We start from the raw sequence: 13751 nt of genomic DNA, 5'->3' as shown, positions 1-13751 counted from the left end.
CAGGCTTAGAAATATCAAACAAGTTTTATAATTATTTGGGAACTTGGGCGCCTCTGCAAGCCCCGCAAATCCTGTCTGAAGTATTCTCACGTAGCAGCTGTAACCTCTAGTCAATCTTATGATTTGTCTCAGATTTGGACCATTTTGTTCTTCTTATTGAAAACCTAACATGTTATCAATGCTAGCTTCTGTCCTCATGTGAAGGCAGTCAGTTTTTAGGCAAGCAACAGGTTTTCATATGTTTCATATGTTCTTGTGTTGTGCACTGTTCGTTTGGTGGTTATATCTCACATTTTGCAGCTGAAAATTGGAACATGTTTCATGCTTTGCACAGTTTAACATTACTGCTCTCAGTCTGCATAGAAAATATGAAGCACAGGCCATCTTCATGGCAGAGTATGAGCCACACTGGACATTCAAAACCCAGATCCCTGAACCTCTGCTGCTTTAATTGGATAATATTTTAAATAGACAGGCCTTTTAAGTGAGAACGGAGCTATAATGCTGGAGGACCCTTTTTAGTTTCTCATCATTAGAAAATCAAACATTTTTAGGCTCTCTCAAAAACAAAGCTAGTGAAGCCTCACCTGTGCTTGTTTCTCTCCTCTCTTTCTATCTTCTGCAGCCTCTCCTCTCGCTCCACTCGGCGGCGCTCTCGCTCAGCGGCCAGAGATTCCTGGTGCTGTCGATAAGAAGAGGACAGAAGTCCACCCAGAGGCGGCCTGGAGGAGACAATAAGACAGAAAAGGAAAAAAAGGATTTTTTTTTCTTATTTACTATTAATTAGTTTGCCATTTAAAAAATATTTTTTGATTATGCTTGAAAAACTGGTGGATTTTAAATAATTTCTGATCCCCTATCTACTCCACTGTATCATTCTGATAAACTATAGAACTGTAACACAACCCATGATCCTTGTGCTGCAGCTCAGGAACCAAAGAACTGATATCATGTTCACTTCAGTATTTCACAGCCCAGAGGGGTAGCACACAGCCTTTATTTATATTCCACAGAAGAGTTTGTGCAAGTTTGTCGGTGCAAACACATATGTACTTTTATGTGATCCTGTTTAGGATACAGGACTGTGTGTTTTTAGGGCTGTTTCTGTGCATGTGTGGAGGCACATGTTGGTGAGCAGTCGTCTCACCTTGAACTGGTGGGTGTACTCTGGGTGCTGAGAGAGCATTGGGACACAAGGTTTCCATTCCTGAAGGAGAGAAAATGAGTGGCGCTGAGTTGAACGCACCGGTAACTTAGTTACACGACACCACATGGCCCGCGTAAGACTTGTGGCATAATCCAAATGTGACACCTTTTTACGTAACGGTGGTGTTGGTGCAACACTTGAAGGGTCATAATTACTAATTGCTGTGATGTTTATTCTATTATGTTTATGGAAAATTCCTTATAAAACGTCTGAAAAAAAGCCTTCACTGGCATGTATTTAGCTTGACAAGTCATTTAGCCAGCACAGGCTACAGCTACTGGCCACTTATTTAGGGCTCTGGCACCAATTGTAAAATAGCAAGAGGTGAAATTTGCTTTTATTGTGTAAAGGTGGTGTAAAATCAGGAATATGGAGCCTAATTTCAGGAATATAAATATTTGATTTCTGTTATTTATAGCTTTTCCCAGAGCCAAATTTCTGCTTGAACGTGTATTCTTAGAAGCATCTAAAAATAGTAACAAGTTATGGACAGATTAAGCATTGGTTATATAATCCAAGCAGATTTAACAAAACGGAAAGCTAATACTATATCTATAATAATATCAAAACGAACCACGGAAAAAGAAAAAAATGAAAGAAAGGAGTATACAGCTCCATAAAAACATAAGAAGCAAAGGGGATACAGCTGAGCTGTGAAAGTGAAAAGGTTTAAAAGGCATCTGTGCTCAGTGCTCAGGGGAAAGGCAAGAAACCACAGAACAAAGTGGGGGAGGGGGTGGTAAACAAGTGTCAATATTTGGCTAAATAGGAGACATAAGAACAAAAATGTGAAGAAATGCAAGGTGATACTTAGAGCATTGACAAACTCAAGGAGATGGGCTGTAATGTGAAGGAAGTGAGAAGAACTGGTGAAAAGGCAGTGAACAACGAAGTGATGTGAAAAGATTCAAGCAGAAACTGAAAAGGTAAAAGTGGAAAAAGGAAGAGATAAAGAAGGAAAGCTTCTCGAACTGGTGGGCAGCTACACTTTGCCGCCACGTCTGACCTGGGAGATGGCGTTTTGGACGACTCCTCATTGCTTTTAGGCTGAGCCGAAGCTGACGGCTCCTCCTCAAGGTCGTATGAGAAAAGGTGGAAGGGCGAGTGGGGCAGGTAGGGCAAGCGGTCAGGGGAGGGACGTGAAGTGCCGCGCAGTGGCGGACTGACTTCCTTGGTGGCCGGGACGGTGACGATGGACCTTTTCCTGGCCAGCAGGGTGGCCAGAAGAGAGGGCTGCGCTGGGGGGCTGAGAGTGGAGGATGCTGGAGAAGAGGGGATGGGGATGGAGGGCAAAGAGGTGGCTGCAGGTGGTGGTTCTGCCCGGTTCTTCTTTTCATCTTCTTTTACACACTCCTTTCTGGAAGTGATGGTGATGGACTGAAGGGTTGCTCTGTGAACGATGGGTGTAGCCGGGCTAGGAACACAGGAATGAATTGACAGGGATAAGCAGAGGAAAGCATGACTGGGCGGCTGAAAGGCAAATATGTTTCACTTGAACAGTATTGCATTCACAAAAAAATCACAAATGTTGTCCACATGGTCAAACTAACCACATATTCAACATAAAAGAGGCAAAAGGCGCATGTAATAGCATAAGAACAGGACAATCTTTCATATCCATGTCACCACCAAGTCCTAAAATACCTGGAGGCGGTCTGACTAGCCCCCTCCTGCTCATCAGAATCAGACTCAGTCAAAGGAGTATCATCTTCCTCCTCTTCTATGTCATCCTCACATTTCTCCTCTCTATAGATGTGGAAGGATGGGGTGAAAGGGTGAAGGCACAGATGGGTTTTGAAGACTGATGACCAATTGATGCGATACACAAGAACATGCAAATGGAAATCTTCATAAAAACAGGGAAGTGTTACACAGAAAAGGAAAAGATGGAGGATTAGATGAGACTGATGTCTGAGAGACAACACCAGATTACACACTCCCCCAGTAAAGGTAGTTTTACATGCACATGAAGGCTAAATATGGTGACAACAGGGGTGGGGGAGGGTGGTAGCTGAAAACTGACTTGAGTTCAGTGTCACCAAACTGTTGTATGCAATGAAACCAGAAGAGTCTTGTTGCAGCCGAGTCTGTGTGTGTTGCCAGATGTTGTTCCACAAGACCAGAGCCATGTGTGTGACCAATGTAATAACCAAAAATTTTTTTTTCCTGTCTGTTCAAGCAGAAAATGAAGCAGGATGTTGTCCTGAGCATAAACAACTCTCACTCATCACGTCATTCAAAACAGGAAAAATAAAATACACAATCACCTAACTACATTCTGACTTCATTTTCAAGATTTATAGTCATCCTTATGTGCACACACAGTTTCCATTTCAACAGTATATGCAGCTTGGGACTTAATCTGCTTTGGTCACATGACATGGAGAGAGGATGAAGAGATGGAGAGAAAGTGCATACAGAGATGGAAGTGAAATCTATAGCAGAGGAGAGGATAAAGATGAAACATTTGCCTTCAATAAACAGCTTGATTCCCACTAAATATCATGTTTTCGTGCAAAATGCGCACAGCACCGCAATAAGGTTTAACAACATGTGTATTTGTGGTAGACTTACTAACAAATACCCTCAAGCATGTGCTGCTGCAGTGATATAATTTATGCCTTTTAGTGGAGCAACAATCTTCAGTAGTGTTTCACTTCAGATGTAAAATCCACGCTGTGAGGGGGGCGGACACACTGGCAGCTGTTACAGTAAGTGTGTGAGTAGCAGAGGCCAAAGAGGTCAGCAGCTGATGGGTTTCTGAGTGATGTTGGGACTTACATGGATGGAAGGAAACCTGACAGTGCTCTGAAGCAGAAAGCGGCACAAGAGTCAGAGCCTGTCCTCTGATGTCCAAGAACTATGTGGCACCTTATAATCAAACCCTTTCTCTTCTTCTCTGTTATGACACCATTTCAAACTCCGCACAGCTAAATACATCAGCCTGACAGTGACTTGTCTTCCCATCTCTCTCACCTCTCACTCAGGTCCTCAGCTCTGTGTCCACTGAAAGGCTGGAAGCCGGCTCTCTGTGGGGATGCAGGGCTGCAGGGGGAGGCGTGACCAGATCGCCCAAGAGAAGCCCGGCGGCTCCGCCGCCTCTCCAGGCCACGCTGTTTGTCGCTGCCCCCAAGGCTGGCTCGTCGACGGTCCCGGCGTCCCATAGGTGGAGGTTGGCTGTCATCGTCGCCATCTTCATGCCGTAGGGTCATCTGGAAAGGAAGTGATATGAGGGGAGTAAGCAGATGTGATGAAACGTGCTTCCCTCAAAGATTTAACTTTAAATACTCTATGGAGCCAGGGTGTGCCACAGTCACTGGACATTTCAAAGCAAACTTTAACATATTCAGTATTTTGTTTGTCTCACACCTCATAGATGTTGAGCTGCTCCACCAAGTCAAGATCTGTGCCTTTCCGCCCCAGATGTCTTTGGGAGATGGTATCCATGCCTTGTTCCTCCAGAACATCCACCATATCATAGAAGGAGTCCTGGTCAGGAAGCGCTGCGAGCGTCTGCAGCAAGGCAGGAAACAGGACACTTAAAGGTTCATCTGAGCGTGGGTAAAATACTTTAATCACAGAGTTTAAATCCTGAATAAAAATAAAAAACAATTTAGAAGTCATATTAAAAAATAAAGCTACAGAGAAGCTACACAGAAGTTTTAGTTATCTAACGAGTATGAATACCTTGTTAATGAGGGTCATGGCATAAACCAGCAGCTCAGTGTCTACACCATCTTTCTCATTCAAGATCTCCATGGTGTTGGACCATGACTTGCAGCCTGATTACAAAAATGAAGACATTTATGGTTCTTTGAGTATCCAAGCAACTTTTGACCAGTACTTTGCATTAATCTAATAAAAAAACAAACCCTAATTCAAACAAAGAGATGAGCTAATGATACAGAGAATTACATATCATGTTGCATTATCTGTACCTCTCTTTGAATCCACAGAGGAGATGGCTTGAATCAGCAGCGGCGCGTTGGACTCGGAGTACTCAACAAACACCAGCAGCAGCTTCAGAGCCGTTTTCACCACCAGACGAAACTGATGTGAAAATAACAAAACACACAGTTATCATTCTCCCAGGAACATAAACATCTAGAAAATTACAACACAGGACACAGATTTAGAAGTACAGACAGCAAAGAAATACAAACGTATTTTGTTGCTTGTTTGTTTGTCTCTGTATGTGTGTGTGTACTTGTTTTATTCATGTTGAGAGGGCATAAATCTGTGTACATAGTCATATAGTGGGGATTCACCTCCCTTTTGTGCACATAAAAGTCCATAATTTAACCATAACATTTCAGAGTGAAGATTTGTTTTAAAGTTGGCGATAGTTAGGGTTAGGTTTAATTTTAGAGTGTGGGGTTACTGTCAGTCAAACTGTTAACATGGTCGGGTTAAACTGCACGGGTGTCTTCATGTCCTGTGTGCTTTTCTTTAGACAGCTTTGTATCAGTGTAGTTCCCTCTCCAGTTTACAGCACGGTACCTGTTTTTGTACTAAAGTAACTTGAGATAAAGAAATATAACGACAGCAGCAGAGACTACAATCAGGGATGTTTGTGCACGTTTCTTAGTTTGGATAGAAGCTAAAAATAATGTTCTCCAAACAATGGATGGTTGCTTAGAGCTAATGACAGCCTACAGCCCTTTTCTTACTGGCTATACCTTTGAGCCAACAAGCGTGTAGAGCCACTGGATTGTCTCGGGGTGGCCAATGACTCCGTTCATCCCGTCCACATACAGCATGATCTGCCCCAGAGCTGACAAAGGAGAAGGAGAAGGACACAAAAAGTTAAGACAACTATGTAAAAGAAGGAGGGAAAAAAAAAGCAATGGCAGTTGAGCAACATGTAGCTTCAAACAAGACTTTAATCTTCTAGGACAAAGACAAATCTTGTTTTTAGATTTACTGAATAATAACTTTAAGTTACTTTTGTTTTGCCAACTTGTGACAAAACTAAACTACTCTGATTTGACTGAACATGCAACTTCTGTGAGTCACTGACGGGGGACTGAAAGAGGAGTTCTAGTTGTTGACATGCATTTACTCAGGTTGGACAAAATGAAAAATGGACTATTTTTTCATTGTTTATTATAATGCTTCTTATTTATCTATCAATGGCCGCAAGCTACAGCACAAGGCACATATCTACACCTCTATATCACTCGCCTCTCCGTGGATCTGGGTCATGTATGACCTTAATGTCCTTACTGATAGCACCTGAGAAGGTGTGGTTTAAAGCTACCCTAAGATTTTTTTTTAAAGCTGTAATTATTTTCCATTTTATGGTTTGGCTCTGGACCCCAGTTGAGACAATTTGACTAAGTAAAGAAATGGTATTTTACTTAAGGACACATCCAGGCGTGGACAGACTACAGCTGCTAGTGAACCAGAATTAAAATGTATAATTCTGGTTCACCGGTTGTCAACTGGTCCTGCTTCATGTGAGTAAACGAATAAAAAAAAAAAATCTAAAAAAATGTGAGTGTAGGAATATGTGGAAACTAAAAAATATTTAATGCAGATGGAAAATGTATCTGTGTGGAAAATTTCTGAATCTGGTCTGATTAACCAAAAAAAATCTCAGTTTTTCTGACAACATCCATTCATCCATTGTCTCTAGTGCAGGGAATAAGCGGGTGCCTATCAGAGTTATCTGACAACATTAAAACAGTTATTATACTTGGCTGCTGAGTTTTGTGTGTGTGTGTGTGTGTATGTGTGTGTGTGTGCTTTTGGCAAATTAAATTACACAAATATATAAACAACTGAATTATGTTATAGACTTTTTTCCCTTTTTCTCATGTTTAACAAAGGTAAAAATACATTCAAACGTCCGGTGTGTAGGATGTATTAACTTTTAATCTTCCACTTGCAACAAAGCCTGGAGCCAGAGGAGGGTGATCTACTGTGTTTTCAGTGACATTTTACTGACTCAAAAATACTGAATATAACTACAAATCTCATTTTAACTGTTCTATTCAAATGAAAATCTGGCAACAGATCACCCAAATATAACATGAATTTTGCTGTTACAGTTGAGTTTCCCCACTTTTCTTTTTTTTATTTAATTTGTTTGTTCAATTGTCATCTTTTTTCATTGACAACATTAATGTTGGTACTTTATGATAAAATCCATAAAGGAACAAAAGGGAGTATACCTCTGAGTATGTAGTTCTGGTAGTTCTGGTCAGCCTCTGCTCCCACCTTGATGAGACACGTCAGACCTTCAGCCATCACAAACTCATGGACCAGATCTTTGTCATCCTGAGGGAAAGTAAAAAAAAAATTAAGGAAAAATGAGAATTCCCAGTGAGCTAGAGACCACATAAAACTAAAACCAGAATAAATTCCTCCTAAAAAAAGTATCCTCTTACTGGTGTATTCAAGCTGCAATTCCTTATAAAACCACATGATGTCAGTAGTGTGCGGAATTAGGATTAAAACTGTTTTGTTTTTTAGAGCAAAAAAAACAAAAAAAACAAGGGAAAATAGTGGATAAACCACATGCAAATGAAGTCTCAAATAATGATACATTCAAGTTCAGATATCTTATGTGTTGCAAATAGTAGAAAAATGAGAATGAAACATTCTGTTTGTGCAGCTTTATGCAGCACAAGGTTAAAACAGTTTGAAAAACAGTTTGCTGAAGCTTTTTGGTTTATTGTGCATCTGAAAAAAGCCCTTTGTTTTATAATTTGCTGACTCTTCTCAGTGTAAGCTAAAAAATTCACACACACACACAAATGCAAACACCCCATCTCACAGACAAACATGCATACAAAGACAGGGAGAGAAATGCCACGTTGATGGAGATCCCTGTCATCACAGAAGCCCAGTGGCCACAATAACCATCTGTATTCTGCAACAACAAACTGACAGTAATTATATATGAAAATTGTGTGTGTGGAAGTGTGTGGAAGTGTTTGCATGTGTGTGTTACCTGAAAAATCTGCTTTAAGGAGAACAGTGCCCTCCTCAAGTCACGTCCATTGGAATTATATAGTCTTTCTGCAGAGAGAAACACAAACAAACAACGCATGAACACATTAACAAATGTATAATTGAATAGAGATTGCAACCAGGTAACGTGAACACGAATAAATAAATAAAGCTCTCTTGGGACATTTTTAGGTGCAGTGTATTTCCTCCCTACACATTTCATCTTTCACCAGTTTATGTATTTTTTTCATCCTGATGAAGGAATCAATAAAACCTTGTTGGTAAAATGAGTCTCAGCTGTGCACAACAGCCTGAGATGTGTGCTGAAGGCGGCAATCCCATGGAGTCGATCGCACCGCACGGCTCCAACCACCTGATGCGGGCACTACATCACACACTTTTGCTGCATCCTCACTCACAGAGTTACACGTGCATGATCTCCGTCTCACACACAAACACATGCACACATTCACGCACGTTGCAGTGGTGATTAGAGCATTGGAATGTTAATGAGCTGCTGGCCAGGTTTCAGCACTGAGGTATTCAGGTCACGACACGGAAACCACTCAGCACTGACAGCTACAAGTTTGTATGCATGACGTTGACATTTCCTTTGTGCTCAAGGACAGAAGTAACAATCATCTAGAGACTTCTATAAACAATTTAATTAAATTAATTAAATGAAAACTACTTTATGTCCAGAGGGAAAGTAGAATGTTGTAGTAGTTTTTTTCTCCTTTTTATTTTTGTAAATAAAATAATAACAATTAACTAGAAGAAGATGATGATCTTGTTCTGGAGGGTGATGGCTGCTGGCAGGAATGGTCTCCTGAACCTTTCTGTCTTGCATTGGACTTGACAAAGAATGATACTAATTGCTCCATTTTTGCAAACAATCGGTAGTCAGAGTCCCAGTCTTCGAAAGATTAACATTTTTGATGATGATCAGATGACAAATAATTTTCCCAAGTGCTCTGCATTAAGCCTAAAGTCTGACCAGCTCAGGGTCCATACTGTCATTTTAACAATTGTGCATTGAAATGTGTGTCAGCAGGGGGGTTAAGGGATCAGTGTATGTGTGTGTGTGTTTATAAATTCAGACATAACATGGGGATGATAAATCCTTTAGTCCCATATAAGAAGGGGCGGTTGGATAATAAGGAATGGATGTAATGTAAAGGCAAGAAAGGACAAGATGCACATATGAATCTTCCCAGGCTGGCTCTGTGGTAACAGTTGCTATGATAGGCAAGGCTAACCCAACACCAGGGTCAAAACCATTATCATTCCAGATTCAGACAAAGAATTACAGGCCTGTCTGTCTCTCCATCTGCAGAATCATTTGCAGATCAGCAGTGGCATTCATGAAATATATCAGAGATAGTTTACGGTACGGTTTATCAAATTATGCAAGGTCATTAAATCATCCACATGATTAGGTTAAAGAAGGTGCTGAAATGGGAAAAAAAAAGACTAAGGAAATTTAGCCATACAGTAAAAGGTCATATGCAAGGTTTATCTACATCTCCTCTCTTTAAATGGACAGTTTGTTCTGTTTTCCTGGCATTCTCCAGGTTTTCCCTGGAAATCAAGTGGCCACTCAAACCCACCATCTGGCCCTTGAGTTTCGTGGTTCATGAGACACCCCTCACGTGCATTGTTTGTGTTCTTCATCAGGCTGTGAGTGAGGCTGTCAGGGTAACCTTAACCAAACGTCTGCTGTGCATCAGGAGCATGTCAACAGCAGCGATAAGGTTTAAACTTGGCTTTATTTATTTTGGTCTGTCACTAATGATGCAGTAAGCTGGTAGGGGCAGGTGCACAATAAATCAGTTTCTAAGATAAAATATGGCCCTGTATTGATTAGATGAAATCATATTTATTTAAATGGAAAGAGACCTTTTGTTTGGTTTCGTTTTTTTGCTGTTGTCAGGTGTGATCGCACAGGTGGAACAGCTTCACTCTACAAACCAGTTACATTAATGTGGCCATAGCAACAACAATGATCCGGACAGGCTTGTCAATCTAATTACCATTCTGCTCCATCCTAATTTAGTATGTTAAATAATCATTTAAACATTTTCCTACTAACACTAAGTGCTCCAGGTGTCTTAATTCTTCCTAAAAATTGAGATAATTTAAACATTGATCATGTTCATATCCAACCACTTCAGAAGAATGTTCTCCATGAAGGCCAATGTCTTATCTCACACTTTTGAAGAATGATCCCAATCTGAACAGACATTTAAAGCATTCTCCTTCTAAGTTTCAATAATTTTTTCTTGGTAGACAAACTGAAGACAACACAACAACAAATTTTAGTGGAGGTGCTCTGCAGGTTTAGCTAAAATGTCCACGTGTCTTACTGGTCATTCTCTTTTTCCTGGCCACTGGTTTTATTATTGTCACAAGAAAAGCTTAACCTCTCACTGGGATGTGTCATTGCGGCTTGTACATGTGCTCATGCGCATGCAAGGCCGTATACTTGCCAACATGTGTAAACCAACACAAGCAGACAGATGAAGGGAATACAGAAAGGCACATTTCATTTATAGGCTCTGTTGGAGTTTTACTGTTCTATTTTGGAGGACTTGAGTTCTTGTCCGCGCTGTTTCACCATGACCCCATATGCACTGCAACATGCCAGCCATGACGAGCCACTTAGCTCCCAAGTTCTATCTTGAAATCTTCTTTTTGTGAAAATCCTCCAGGACGGCTTATTTACTCTGGCTGTCAGGAAACTTTCTTTTGTTTGCAATTTGCTTTTTTATATGCCTTTAGCAAAAACTCTAGAGTTTAATCAGAGGAGCAACAGATACCAAGGTCACGTTGCTTTAGGATCTTGTTCTATGACAACATAAATACCACAAAGAGACAACCACACTCATTAGATCTTCAAAAATAGAGACACCCAGTTCATATGTGACTGACAAAGGTTTGAATTATTTATTGCAATATATGCTCTTAAAAGCCAAGAAAGTGATATTGGTTGCGAGGATTAAGCTGCAGCCTTCCAACTTATCAGCAGGGAAACTCCAGGTAAGACAGACCTTAATCATCCTGAGTTTACAGCTAAGAACATGACTTGTACAGGCAACACCAGAACTTTAGTCACCTCTTTCTATCTATTTCTTATCATTATTCATTTATTTTGTTGATGCAAGTACACAATTTTTTTCCTCTATGTAGGAGCACAAGTTGTGTTTTGCAAACACTCCAATTATTCTGCAGTTGATTCCCTGGTGAGTGACGTGAATCTCATGATTTTTGCCGTTTGAACACAATTAACACCAATAAAAAGAACAAGAACAGATATGAGAAGAGGCAAATCTGTATTTGCATTCTCTTGTTACTGATAAGAAAATCAGTTTAAAGTAAAAAATAAAAAGCATGCACATCGTTTAGAATGGAGTAGACAGTTTGGTAATGGAGTCTTTACCTGAACTGTCCCATGTGTGGATGTGTTTGTATGTGTATGTGTGTGTGTTAGGAGTGTCCTGTACACTGAAACAGAGATTCCCCAAGTGCCCAGGTTGTCTGCTTAAGCGTTCAGAAGCAGTCAAATCCCTCCTTCTCTTCCTGCCATAATAAGATTAATGCTCCGACTAATCCCTCTACATTTACTCCACCATCTACACATTCTCCTAACAGAAAAACTCAAGTTAGTCAGTGCAAGACCTTCCCCTCTACACCTACGTTGCATGTCCAGAGCCACATCATCTGGTTGCACTTTTTGCACCAAATGCAAAAGAGGAAAATCTCCAGGTGTCTCATTCTGCTTAGTCGGCCTCAGCAAACATTTACTGCTTAATCCTTAGATTTAATGAGAGGCAATCGGTTAAGGAGATGTTTCTTCAAGGGGTCCTAGTTAGTTAAGATGTGTAAAAGTGAGATTGTGAAGGTGAACAAGCAATAACTTTAATTTTAATGTAAAAAAAGTCTAAGCCACTGTGAGCTACCTGTCAAGCACCTGCAAGTAATGCTTAAACTTACATTTCATGGTTGAGAAGTTTTATCAATGCTAAATCCAACCTGAAAAAGCTGCTACAGTTACACACCCACATCAAAGCCAGCAGATGTGTGAGCTTTTTCTGGTTACTAATGTCTACAAGCATGCTGCTGATAAACCCTGCAACATTGTCTGCAAAATCATGTGATATAATTTTCCAGGTTGGTTAGTATGGAGGGCTCTTATTCCTGAAACAGTCAGGTGGATGTAGCATAAAATGATCATATGGCTCAGTTGTCTTTTTAGCTTGTTATGGTTGTTCCCAATCAGTTAAAAGTTAGGTAATGCAAGATTAAATAACAATGCAACAGACAATGTGCATAATCACCATATGAATAGCATAAATGGAAACATTTATAAAAAGAAAAAAAAAACATTCTAGTGTGAAGATTTTCTCTCATTAACTTAACTGCTTGGATTAGGAGTCACAGCCACTAAAATTGACAAACTTACTCATTTTTACCAAGAAAGTAGGAGAATATAAGAACAACTTAAGTCCAAATTAATTGATGAATAAATTGTATTACATGCAAAAAGCTGGAGAATGGCAGGGCAGAGGATTTACATGCAGACGAAAAGGCAAATCTCCAAACTATCTTCAACATTACAGAAAAAAATCATGCAACTTCTCCACCAACAGTATCCAAACCTGTTCAACTGCATGACCTCTGGTCAGGGGGGAATTATTTTAGTGGGACACATCTTTATTAGGCCACGGGATATTTACAGATTAGCATGCAATGAGGTCAACCAAGGGTAATATTTTTCAGCTTGCAACAAATGTTTGTTTGCCAGGCAGTAGACGGGTGGATCACAGCTGGTAGTCCTGCAGTTAAGCCCAGTTATAACTGCTGACTCGTGTTTCTGAAGGATTTCATTGCACCCCTAAACAAAAAGAAGAGAGAGCAAGAGAGAGAGAGAGAGAAAAAAAAAACACAGCTGTCTTGGCCAATCAGTCAGCTAGCTTTAAAAGCTGGTCATCAGTAGGATCAAAAATAAAGAAATGAGAAGAGGGTGAGGTGTATCGGCATGCCGGGCAGCTCTATTCAATCCCCGGAAGTCTTTCCCTGCCAATTCCCTCATGCTAAATATAGGAGGAGCATTAGGTATCAAGCATACTGTAACAAGCCGAAATACTGGGTTCAAGTTATATTCAGGTCATTCAGTGCACTGCTGCCTTGTAGGCTTTATAACAAGTTAAGAGAAAAGTCAAGTTGTCATGTAGTTGAAAAAATATATAACTTGATTGTTTTTTTCCTCTAAGTTCCTCCGTACAAAGATGGGTTGGGTTGTAGTTCCTTCGTGCAGGCACACATCTGTGGAGTGGCGTGAAAGAATAAATACATCAATCTGCCACAAGCTCATATTTGGACAATTATGCACGATTTCAGTCTCATGTCAAGTGAAATGAAAAAGAAAAGTTGGCATGCAGCAAAGGTCAGGCTGCAGAGGACAGCTTGGTTATTTTGTGACTGTCTATTTTTTGTCTGTTGGTCTTGGCCTACAGTACGACTGCTGGAGGCTGTTGATGGTACAAATGACGGTAGAGGCTCAGTGTGTGTGTCAGAGCGAGAAAGA

The 13751-nt window shown here is 40.4% G+C and overlaps 1 protein-coding gene and 1 long non-coding RNA gene across 8 annotated transcripts in view; one reads left to right on the top strand and one right to left on the bottom strand.

Annotated features, from left to right (window-relative positions):
* fhod3a (formin homology 2 domain containing 3a) overlaps nucleotides 1-13751 on the bottom strand; it is a 60113-nt gene that overhangs the window by 16753 nt on the left and 29609 nt on the right. For 4 of the 7 annotated variants that reach the window (XM_041967135.1, XM_041967136.1, XM_041967137.1 and 1 more), the window contains exons 4-13: nucleotides 8166-8233; nucleotides 7384-7489; nucleotides 5887-5981; nucleotides 5146-5257; nucleotides 4895-4989; nucleotides 4577-4720; nucleotides 4184-4419; nucleotides 2214-2621; nucleotides 1148-1207; nucleotides 588-722 (exon numbers count right to left, since the gene is read on the bottom strand). In XM_041967135.1, the coding sequence (XP_041823069.1) occupies nucleotides 588-722; nucleotides 1148-1207; nucleotides 2214-2621; nucleotides 4184-4419; nucleotides 4577-4720; nucleotides 4895-4989; nucleotides 5146-5257; nucleotides 5887-5981; nucleotides 7384-7489; nucleotides 8166-8233 (1459 nt within the window). The remainder of the gene's footprint in view (nucleotides 1-587; nucleotides 723-1147; nucleotides 1208-2213; nucleotides 2622-4183; nucleotides 4420-4576; nucleotides 4721-4894; nucleotides 4990-5145; nucleotides 5258-5886; nucleotides 5982-7383; nucleotides 7490-8165; nucleotides 8234-13751) is intronic. The other 3 variants (XM_041967139.1, XM_041967140.1, XM_041967141.1) reach the window with 2 other exon arrangements.
* On the top strand, nucleotides 4686-5253 carry LOC121628187. The gene is made up of 3 exons (XR_006008110.1): nucleotides 4686-4768; nucleotides 4959-5047; nucleotides 5164-5253. It is a non-coding gene; the product is annotated as an uncharacterized LOC121628187 (long non-coding RNA).

This window comes from Melanotaenia boesemani, chromosome 17, assembly GCF_017639745.1.
Source record: "Melanotaenia boesemani isolate fMelBoe1 chromosome 17, fMelBoe1.pri, whole genome shotgun sequence".
NCBI lineage: Eukaryota > Metazoa > Chordata > Actinopteri > Atheriniformes > Melanotaeniidae > Melanotaenia > Melanotaenia boesemani.
The sequence above is the reverse complement of the archived record's forward strand: the minus strand, read 5'-3'. Positions and strand labels throughout refer to the sequence as shown.